Consider the following 10,914-nt stretch of genomic DNA (forward strand, 5'->3'; position numbering starts at 1 on the left):
TATACAATGCGTATTTAAGTATGCAAATATAAATTTATATATATTATGAGCTCCCTAAAAATGCACCATACGTGAAAATATGCAAACGCGTTAATACGCATATTTAAATATATAATAAATCAACAAAAGCGCATATTAAACACATTAAAGACGCACATTAAGCATATGTAAAAACGCGCTTAGAAATACAATTAAGATGTCAAAGCGCACGATAAACAGATCATGAATATTCATAAACAGCGCTCCCACCGGCGTTGCCCCTTTAAGGCGGGCCCCACTCCCCGCCATTCCCATTCAACACCCTCCCCCCATCGCCCTTTTAAGGCGCATCGCCGCTTTAATTGCCCCCACGTTACCCCTTTAAGCGCGGCCCCACCTTTGCGCCGTTGCCCTTTTAAGCGGTGCCGCCCTCTTTAAGGCCCCGCCCCTCCCCTCGAGCCGGCTCTTAAAGCGGCCGCGCTCCCGTGCGGGCCCCACCGCCGCCATGTTGCTCCGCCGCCTCCCCGCCGCCGCTGTCGCGATCGGCCGCGGTATCGCGACAGCGACAGCGACAGGGGCGGGGCGGCAGCTGCTGCTGCGGCAGGTGGGGAGGGGGACAGCGCCGGGGGCCGAGAGGGGAGGGGAGGCCAAGGCGGATCTTTCATTGAGGGAGGGGCGGGAGAGGCCTCGGGGAGTCACGGAGGGATCAAAGGTCAGGGGAGGATCCCCTGAGGGGCTCGGGGGGGTGGTTTGGGGGCGTCACGGGGAGAGGAGGTTGGGGGGGATTTGGGGAGGGGGTTTGGGGGGGTTTGGAGGGGGTTTGGGGCGTTCTGGGGAGGTTTGGGGGTGTTTGGAGGGGGTTTTGAGGGGTTTTGCAGGTGCTTTGAGGAGGTTTGGGGAGGTTTGGGGGCGTCACCGGGAGAGGAGGTTGGGGGAGGGGGTTTGGGGGGATTTGAGGGGGTTTTGGGGAGGTTTGGGGGTGTTTGGAGGGGGTTTGGGGGCGCTTTGAGGGGTTTTGAGGGGTTTTGAGGGCGTCACAGGGAGAGGAGTTTTGGGGAGGGGGTTCTGAGGGGGTTTTGAGGGGGTTTGGGGCGTTCTGGGGAGGTTTGGAGGTGTTTTGAGGGGGTTTTGAGGGGTTTTGCAGGTGCTTTGAGGAGGTTTGGGGAGGTTTGGGGGCGTCACGGGGAGAGGAGTTTTGGGGGCGATTTGGGGAGGGGGTTTGGGGGGGTTTGGAGGGGGTTTGGGGGCGCTTTGAGAGGTTTTGAGAGGGTTTGGGGGCGTCACAGGGAGAGGAGTTTTGGGGAGGGGGTTTGAGGGGGGATTTGAGGGGGTTTGGGGGTGTTTGGAGGGGGTTTGGGGGCGCTTTGAGGGGTTTTGAGGGCGTCACAGGGAGAGGAGTTTTGGGGAGGGGGTTTGGGGGGGTTTTGAGGGGGTTTGGGGGGGTTCTGGGGAGGTTTGGAGGTGTTTTGAGGAGGTTTTGAGGGGTTTTGCAGGTGCTTTGAGGAGGTTTGGGGGGGTTTGGGGGCGTCACGGGGAGAGGAGGTTGGGGGAGGGGGTTTGGGGGGATTTGAGGGGGTTTTGGGGAGGTTTGGGGGTGTTTGGAGGGGGTTTGGGGGTGTTTGGAGGGGGGTTTTAGGGGAGTTGGGGGCGTCACAGGGAGAGAAGTTTTGGGGGGGATTTGGGGAGGGGGTCTGGGGGTGTTTGGAGAGGGTTTGGGGGCGCTTTGAGGGGTTTTGAGGGGCTTTGGGGGCGTCACAGGCGGAGTTTTGGGGAGGAGGTTCTGAGGGGCTTTTGGGGAGATTTGGAGGGGGTTTGGGGGTGTTTTGAGGGGGTTTTGAGGGGTTTTGCAGGTGCTTTGAGGAGGTTTGGGGGGGTTTGGGGGCGTCACGGGGAGAGGAGTTTTGGGGAGGGGGTTTGAGGGGGGATTTGAGGGGGTTTGGAGGGGGTTTGGGGGGGTTTGAGGGGGTTTGGGGGTGTTTGGAGGGGGTTTGGGGGGGGTTGAGGGGGTTTTGGGGAGGTCTGGGCGTGTCTGGAGGGGGTTTGGGGGCGCTTTGAGAGGTTTTGAGGGGTTTTGAGGGCGTCACAGGGAGAGGAGTTTTGGGGAGGGGGTTTGGGGGGGTTCTGGGGAGGTTTGGAGGTGTTTTGAGGGGGTTTTGAGGGGTTTTGCAGGTGCTTTGAGGAGGTTTGGGGAGGTTTGGGGGCGTCACGGGGAGAGGAGGTTGGGGGAGGGGGTTTGGGGGGATTTGAGGGGGTTTTGGGGAGGTTTGGGGGTGTTTGGAGGGGGTTTGGGGGGGGTTGAGGGGGTTTTGGGGAGGTCTGGGGGTGTTTGGAGGGGGTTTGGGGGCGCTTTGAGGGGTTTTGAGGGGTTTTGAGGGCGTCACAGGGAGAGGAGTTTTGGGGAGGGGGTTCTGAGGGGCTTTTGGGGGTGTTTGGAGGGGCTTTGGGGGGATTTGAGGGGGTTTTGGGGAGGTTTGGGGGTGTTTGGAGGGGGTTTGGGGGGGGTTGAGGGGGTTTTGGGGAGGTTTGGGGGTGTTTGGAGGGGGTTTGGGGGGGTTTGAGGGGTTTTGAGGGGCTTTGGGGGCGTCACGGGGAGAGGAGTTTTGGGGAGGGGGTTTGGGGGGGATTTGAGGGGGTTTGGGGGTGTTTGGAGGGGGTTTGGGGGGGTTTTGAGGAGGTTTGGGGGTGTTTGGAGGGGCTTTGGGGGGGTTTTGCAGGTGCTTTGAGGAGGTTTGGGGAGGTTTGGGGGCGTCACGGGGAGAGGAGTTTTGGGGAGGGGGTTTGAGGGGGATTTGAGGGGGTTTGGGGGTGTTTGGAGGGGGTTTGGGGGCGCTTTGAGGGGTTTTGAGGGCGTCACAGGGAGAGGAGTTTTGGGGAGGGGGGTTGGGGGGGTTTTGAGGGGGTTTGGGGCGTTCTGGGGAGGTTTGGGGGTGTTTGGAGGGGGTTTGGGGTGTTTTGAGGGGCTGTTTTGAGGGGTTTTTTGGGGTTTTGAGGGCGTTTTGAGGGGATTTAGGGATGTTCTGAGGGGGCTTTTTGGGGGGGTTTGAGGGCATTTTGAGGGTATTCAGGGATATTGTGAGGGGTTTTGAGGGGATTTTAGGATGTTTTGAGGGGTTTTTTGGGGGGTTTGAGGGCATTTTGAGGGGCTTTAGCGATATTCTGGGGGGTTTTTATGGGGTTTGAGAGTGTTTCGAGGGCATTCAGGGATATTCTGAGGGTCTTTTGGGGGGTTTGAGAGCATTTTGAGGGGCTTTAGGGATATTTTGAGGGTTTGGGGGGGGGTTGAGAGCATTTTGAGGGCATTCAGGGATATTCTGAGGGATATATTCTGAATATATCCCTCAAATATTCAGGGATATTTGAGGTTTTTTGGGGGGGTTTTGAGGGCATTTTGAGGGGCTTTAGGGCCGTTCTGCGGGGAGTTTTTTTGGGCATTCAGGGATGTTTTGAGGGTGTTTTTTGGGGCTGTTTTTGGGCACTCAGGGCCATTTTTGGGGCTGTTTTTTGGGCACTCGGGGCCGTTCTTGGGGCTGGTTTTTGGGGGGTTTGGGAGCATTTCGAAGGCACTCGGGGCCGTTGCTCGGGTGTTTTTTTGGGGCTGTGTTTTGGGCACTCGGGGCCATTCTTGGGGCTGTTTTTTGGGCACTCAGGGCCATTTTTGGGGCTGTTTTTTGGGGGGTTCGAGGGCACTCGGGGCCGTTCTTGGGGCTGTTTTTTGGGGGGGTTTGAGAACATTTTGAGGGCACTCGGGGCCGTTCTTGGGGCTGTTTTTTGGGGCTGTTTTTTGGGCACTCGGGGCCGTTCCTCGGGTGTTTTTTGGGCACTCAGGGCCATTTTTGGTGCTGTTTTTTGGGGGGTTCGAGGGCACTCGGGGCCGTTCTTGGGGCTGTTTTTTGGGGGGGTTTGAGAACATTTTGAGGGCACTCGGGGCCGTTCCTCGGGTGTTTTTTGGGGCTGTTTTTTGGGCACTCGGGGCCGTTCCTGGGGCTGTTTTTTGGGCACTCGGGGCCGTTCCTCGGGTGTTTTTTGGGGCTGTTTTTTGGGCACTCGGGGCCGTTCCTGGGGCTGTTTTTTGGGGGGGTTTGAGAACATTTTGAGGGCACTCGGGGCCGTTCCTCGGGTGTTTTTTGGGGCTGTTTTTTGGGCACTCGAGGCCATTTTTGGGGCTGTTTTTTGGGGGGGTTTGAGAACATTTCGAGGGCACTCGGGGCCGTTCCTCGGGTGTTTTTTGGGGGGGTTTCGGAGCATTTCGAGGGCACTCGGGGCCGTTCCTCGGGTGTTTTTTGGGGCTGTTTTTTGGGCACTCGGGGCCATTTTTGGGGGGGTTTGGGAGCATTTCGAGGGCACTCGGGGCCGTTGCTCGCAGCTCTTCGAGGCCTCCTCGTGCACCTACACCTACCTGCTGGCGGACGCGCGCTCGGGGGACGCCGTCATCATCGACCCCGTGCTCGAGACGGTGCCGCGGGACCTGCGGCTGCTGCGGGAGCTCGGCCTCACCCTGCGCTACGCGGGTGTGGCCCTTTAAACCGCCCCTCCCCCACCCCTGGGTGCGCCCCTCCCCCACCCGGGTGTGGCCCTTTAAACCGCCCCTCCCCCACCCCTGGGTGTGGCCCTTTAAACCGCCCCTCCCCCACCCCTGGGTGTGGCCCTTTAAACCGCCCCTCCCCCACCCCTGGGTGCGCCCCTTTAAACCGCCCCTCCCCCACCCCTGGGTGCGCCCCTCCCCCACCCGGGTGTGGCCCTTTAAACCGCCCCTCCCCCACCCCCGGGTGTGGCCCTTTAAACCGCCCCTCCCCCACCCCCGGGTGTGGCCCTTTAAACCGCCCCTCCCCCACCCCTGGGTGCGCCCCTCCCCCACCCGGGTGTGGTCCTTTAAACCGCCCCTCCCCCACCCATGGGTGCGCCCCTCCCCCACCCCCGGGTGTGGCCCTTTAAACCGCCCCTCCCCCACCCATGGGTGCGCCCCTCCCCCCCCCCAGGCCCCAGAGGTCACTGGGACTGGGAGGCACTGGGATGGACTGGGATGCATTGGGAGCCACTGGGATGAACTGGGAGGGCACCGGGATGCACTGGGCTGTACTGGGAGCCACTGGGATGCGCTGGGAGCTACTGGGATGCACTGGGGTGCACTGGGCTGTACTGGGAGCCACTGGGATGAAGTGGGATGCACTGGGAGCCACTGGGATGCACTGGGAGCCACTGGGATGCACTGGGAGTCACTGGGAGGGACTGGGATGTACTGGGAGCCACTGGGATGCACTGGGAGTCACTGGGAGGGACTGGGAGGGACTAGGATGCACTGGGATGAAGTGGGATGCACTGGGAGCCACTGGGATGAACTGGGATGAACTGGGAGGTGACTGGGATGAACTGGGAGCCACTGGGATGCACTGGGGTGAACTGGGAGCCACTGGGATGAACTGGGAGGTCACTGGGATGCACTGGGAGGTCACTGGGATAAACTGGGAGGTCACTGGGGTGAACTGGGAGGCCACTGGGATGAACTGGGAGGTCACTGGGGTGAACTGGGAGCCACTGGGAACTCCCCGAGGGGGGGGGAGGGGAGGGGAGGGGGAATCCCCAAACCCATTCCAGGCTGGGGGGGGGAGGGGCGAAGGGTGGTGTGTTTCCCCTCCCCGGTGACGTCACCGGTGACGTCACGGCGCAGCCAACACGCACTGCCACGCGGATCACGTGACGGGCTCGGGGGCGCTGCGGCGCGCGCTCGGCTGCTCCAGCGCCATCTCCCGGGCGAGCGGCGCCAGCGCCGACATCCTGCTGGGGGAGGGGGACGAGCTGCGCTTCGGGGCCTTCGTGAGAGCCGCTGGGAGGGACTGGGAGGGACTGGGAGGGGAGTGGGAGGGACTGGGGGGCACTGGGAGGGGAGTGGGGGGCGCTGGGAGGGGATGGGAGGGATTGGGAGGGGACTGGGATTGGAATAGGAGGGACTGGGAGGGACTGGGGGGCACTGGGAGGGGATTGGGAGGGGAGTGGGAGGGGAGTGGGGGGCGCTGGGGGACACTGGGAGGGACTGGGAGGGGATTGGGATTGGAATAGGAGGGACTGGGAGGGACTGGGAGGGGACTGGGAGGGGACTGGGGGGCACTGGGAGGGACTGGGAGGGGATTGGGATTGGAATAGGAGGGACTGGGAGGGACTGGGAGGGGACTGGGAGGGGACTGGGAGGGGAGTGGGGGGCACTGGGAGGGACTGGGAGGGGAGTGGGGGGCACTGGGAGGGACTGGGAGGGGAGTGGGGGGCACTGGGAGGGACTGGGAGGGGATTGGGAGAAGAGTGGCCGGGGATTGGGGGCCGCTGGGAGGGGATTGGGAGAGACTGGGAGGGGAGTGGGAGGGGATTTGGGGGAACTGGGAGGGGATTGGGGGGCAGCGGGGAGGACTGGGATTGGAATAGGAGGGACTGGAGGGCACTGGGAGGGACTGGGAGGGGATGGGAGGGGAGTGGGGGGCGCTGGGGGGGAGTGGGAGGGACTGGGAGGGGATGGGAGGGAGTGGGAGGGGACTGGGGGCCACTGGGAGGAACTGGGAAGGACGGGGAGGGACTGGGAGGGGATTTGGTGGGACTGGGGGGCACTGGGAGGGGATTGGGAGGGACTGGGAGGGGACTGGGGGAGGTGGGGGAGGGGCTGGTCGGGGTCCCGGTGTGATTTTGGGGGTCCCAGGTGTGATTTTTGGGGTCCCCGGGCGGTTTTTTGGGGTCCCCGGGGTGATTTTTGGGGTCCCCGGGCGGTTTTTGAGGGTCCCGGTGCGATTTTTGGGGTCCCAGGGGGGTTTTTGGGGGTCTCCGGGGTGATTTTTGGGGTCCCGGGGTGATTTTTGGGGTCCCAGGTGTGATTTTTGGGGTCCCGGGGTGATTTTTGGGGTCCCAGGTGTGATTTTTGGGGTCCCCGGGCGGTTTTTGGGGGTCCCAGGTGTGATTTTTGGGGTCCCCGGGCGGTTTTTGAGGGTCTCCGGGGTGATTTTTGGGGTCCCAGGGGGGTTTTGGGGGTCCCAGGTGTGATTTTTGGGGTCCCGGGGTGATTTTTGGGGTCCCAGGTGTGATTTTTGGGGTCCCCGGGCGGTTTTTGGGCTCCCCTGAGCCCTCTGTGCCCCCCAGGCCCTGCGCGTGGTGCCCACCCCCGGGCACACCCCCGGCTGCGTCACCTTCGTCCTGGACGACGCCTCGGTGGCGTTCACGGGGGACGCGCTGCTGGTGCGGGGCTGCGGCCGCACCGACTTCCAGCAGGGCAGGCACTGGGAGCACTGGGAGGGACTGGGAGGGGACTGGGAGGGGATTTGGGGGAACTGGGAGGGACTGGAGGGGATTGGGAGGGACTGGGAGGGGATTGGGAGGGACTGGAGGGGATTGGGAGGGACTGGGAGGGGACTGGGAGGGGATTGGGAGGGACTGGGAGGGACTGGAGGGGACTGGGAGGGACTGGGAGGGGATTGGGAGGGACTGGAGGGGATTGGGAGGGACTGGGAGGGAATTGGGAGGGGACTGGGAGGGACTGGAGGGATTGGGAGGGGACTGGAGGGGACTGGGAGGGGATTGGGAGGGACTGGGAGGGACTGGAGGGGACTGGGAGCACTGGGAGCACTGGAAGGGGTTTGGGAGGGGACTGGGAGCACTGGGAGGGACTGGAATGGACTGGGAGCACTGGGAGGGGATTGGGGAGCACTGGGAGGGACTGGGAGCACTGGGAGGGGATTGGGGGGCACTGGGAGGGACTGGGAGCAACTGGGAATGACTGGGAGCACTGGGAGGAACTGGATTAGACTGGGAGGGACTGGAGGGGGACCGGGAGAGACTGGGAGGGACTGGGAGGGGATTGGGGGGCACTGGGAGAGACTGGGAGGGACTGGGAGCACTGGGAGGGGATTGGGGGGGACTGGGAGAGACTGGGAGCACTGGGAGGGGATTGGGGAGCACTGGGAGGGACTGGGAGGCACTGGGAGCACTGGGAGGGGATTGGGGGGCACTGGGAGAGACTGGGAGCACTGGGAGGGGATTGGGGGGCACTGGGAGCACTGGGTGGGCTCAGGTTGCCGCTGTAGCCGTTGCCATGGTGACCCCTGGCGGTGCCCGGTTGCCATGGTGACCCCTGGCGGTTGCCATGGTGACCCCTGGCGGTGCCCGGTTGCCATGGTGACCCCTGGCGCCGCCCCTCCCCCCAGGCTGTGCCCGCACCCTGCACCGCTCCGTGCACGAGCGAATCTTCACCCTCCCCGAGAGCTGCCGCATCCTGCCCGGGCACGACTACGCCGGTGGGACTGGGAGGCACTGGGAGGGACTGGGAGGGACTGGGAGGGAATTTGGGGGGACTGGGAGGGAATTTGGGGGGACTGGGAGGGACTGGGAGGGGATTGGGGGACACTGGGAGGGGATTTGGGGGGATTGGGAGGGACTGGGAGGGACTGGGAGGGGATTTGGGGGGACTGGGAGGGGATTGGGAGGGACTGGGAGGGGATTGGGGGAGACTGGTAGGGGATGGGAGGGACTGGGATGGGACTGGGAGGGACTGGGATGGGACTGGGAGGGACTGGGAGGGGATTCGGAGGTCACTCAAGGCTCCGGGGGTCCCTGGGGGTCACTCAGGGCTCAGGGGGGGTCAGTCAGGGGTCACTCAGGGGTCACTCAGGGGTCCCTCAGGGCTCGGGGGGGTCACTCGGGGGTCACTCAACGGTCACTCAGTGGTCACTCAGGGGTCAGGGGGGCCACTCAGGGTCACTCAGGGGTCACTCAGTGGTCACTCCGGGCTCAGGGGGGTCACTCAGTGGTCACTCAGCGATCACTCAGGGGTCACTCAGGGGGGGTCACTCAGTGGCCACTCAGGGGTCGGGGTCACCCGGGTCACTCAGGGGTCCCTCAGGGCTCAGCGGGGGTCACTCGGGGGTCACTCAACGGTCACTCAGGGTCACTCAGGGGTCACTCAGTGGTCACTCAGGGCTCAGCGGGGGTCACTCAGGGGTCACTCAGTGGTCACTCCGGGCTCAGGGGGGTCACTCAGTGGTCACTCAGCGATCACTCAGGGGTCACTCAGGGGGGGTCACTCAGTGGCCACTCAGCGGTCACTCAGGGGTCGGGGTCACCCAGGGGTCACTCAGGGGTCCCTCAGGGCTCAGCGGGGGTCACTCAGGGGTCACTTGGGGGTCACTCAGCGGTCACTCAGCAGTCACTCGGGGGTCACTCAGCAGTCACTCAGTGGTCACTCAGTGGTCACTCAGCGGTCACTCAGGGGTCACTCGGGGGTCACTCAGCGCTCCCCGGCTGCCCCTGACCCCTCCCCCCCCCCCAGGCCACACGGAGTCCACGGTGGGGGAGGAGCGGCGGCACAACCCCCGCCTGACGCTGAGCGCCGACGCCTTCGTGGCGCTCATGGAGCGCCTGGAGCTGCCCCGGCCCCGCCTGATGGGTGCGGCCCCTCCCCCACCGCCCCCGGCACCCTCAAAAACCCCAAAAAACAAAAAAAAAACCACCCCAAAAAAACCCGAAACCGCTCCGATTTTCCGCCGCCAGATGTCGCTGTCCCGGCCAATCTGCGCTGCGGGATCCAGGACGAGGCTTAGCCACGCCCCCTCACAACCGAGGCCACGCCCCCTCCTCAGCGGAGGCCACGCCCCCTCACAGCCGAGGCCACGCCCCTCCGCCGGGCGGTTGCTGCCCCCTGGTGGCCGCGCTGGTGTGGCCCCGCCCCCCCGGGGGTTGTTCACCAATAAAGGAGCGACTCCAGAACGAGGCTGATGGGGGCACTGGGAGGGACTGGGAGGGACTGGGAGGGAACTGGGATGAACTGGGAGTGACTGGGATGAACTGGGAGGGACTGGGAGGGAACTGGGCTGAACTGGGAGGGCACTGGGAGGGACTGGGAGGGAACTGGGATGAACTGGGAGGGACTGGGAGGGAACTGGGAGGGACTGGGAGGGAACTGGGATGGACTGGGAGGGACTGGGAGGGAACTGGGATGAACTGGGAGGGACTGGGAGGGAACTGGGATGAACTGGAAGGGCACTGGGAGGGACTGGGAGGGAACTGGGATGAACTGGAAGGGCACTGGGAGGGAACTGGGATGAACTGGGAGGGGATTGGGAGGGAACTGGGCTGAACTGGGGCAGACGGATGGACTGGGATGAACTGGGCTGAACTGGGAGGCACTGGGAGGGACTGGGCTGAACTGGGGCAGACTGGTCAAGGGACTGGGATGAATTGGGAGGGAACTGGGCTGAACTGGGGTGGACTGGGATGAACTGGGCTGAACTGGGAGGGCACTGGGGCGGACTGGGCTGGACTGGGATGAACTGGGAGAGAACTGGGATGAACTGGGAGGGCACTGGGAGGGACTGGGGTGGACTGGGAGGGGACTGGGGAGCACTGGGATGAACTGGGACAGACTGCGATGAACTGGGAGGGGACTGGAAGGGACTGGGATGAACTGGGAGGGAACAGGGAGGGACTTGGATGAACTGGGGCGGACTGCGGGGCACTGGGAGGGAACTGGGCTGAACTGGGGCGGACTGGGATGAACGGGGCTGAACTGGGAAGGACTGAGAGGGACCGGGACAGACTGGGAGGGACTGGGGTGAACTGGGAGGGCACTGGGATGAATTGGGAGGGCACTGGGCTGAACTGGGAGGGACTGGAAGGGTGCTGGGATGAATTGGGAGGGCACTGGGATGAACTGGGCTGAACTGGGGCGGACTGGGAGGGCACTGGGATGAACTGGGAGGGAACTGGGATGAACTGGGAGGGCACTGGGATGAACTGGGAGGGCACTGGGATGAACTGGGCTGAACTGGGGCGGACTGGGAGGGCACTGGGCTGAACTGGGAGGGAACTGGGATGAACTGGGAGGGCACTGGGATGAACTGGGCTGAACTGGGGCGGACTGGGAGGGCACTGGGCTGAACTGGGAGGGCACTGGGCTGAACTGGTCTGAAC

The 10,914-nt window shown here is 63.6% G+C and overlaps 1 protein-coding gene across 1 annotated transcript; it reads left to right on the top strand.

Annotated features, from left to right (window-relative positions):
- Positions 1–448: 448 nt before the first annotated feature.
- On the top strand, positions 449–9,711 carry ETHE1 (ETHE1 persulfide dioxygenase). Its single transcript, XM_082299914.1, has 7 exons — positions 449–583; positions 4,343–4,487; positions 5,645–5,790; positions 7,093–7,222; positions 8,154–8,243; positions 9,275–9,391; positions 9,496–9,711. The coding sequence occupies exons 1-7, from the start codon at positions 485–487 to the stop codon at positions 9,543–9,545; spliced, it is 777 nt and encodes a 258-aa protein (XP_082156040.1). The 5' UTR covers positions 449–484; the 3' UTR covers positions 9,546–9,711.
- The last annotated feature ends 1,203 nt before the right edge of the window (positions 9,712–10,914 follow it).

This window comes from Coloeus monedula, assembly GCF_965178545.1.
Source record: "Coloeus monedula genome assembly, chromosome: 35".
Taxonomy (NCBI): Eukaryota; Metazoa; Chordata; class Aves; order Passeriformes; family Corvidae; genus Coloeus; species Coloeus monedula.

Coding starts and splice junctions, on each gene's coding strand:
- ETHE1 (XM_082299914.1), top strand. CDS start 485: ATGTTGCTCCGCCGCCTCCCCGCCGCCGCTGTCGCGATCGGCCGCGGT. Junction 7,223..8,153: donor CCGCACCGACTTCCAGCAGG/GCAGGCACTGGG, acceptor CCCTCCCCCCAG/GCTGTGCCCGCACCCTGCAC. Junction 8,244..9,274: donor GCCCGGGCACGACTACGCCG/GTGGGACTGGGA, acceptor CCCCCCCCCCAG/GCCACACGGAGTCCACGGTG.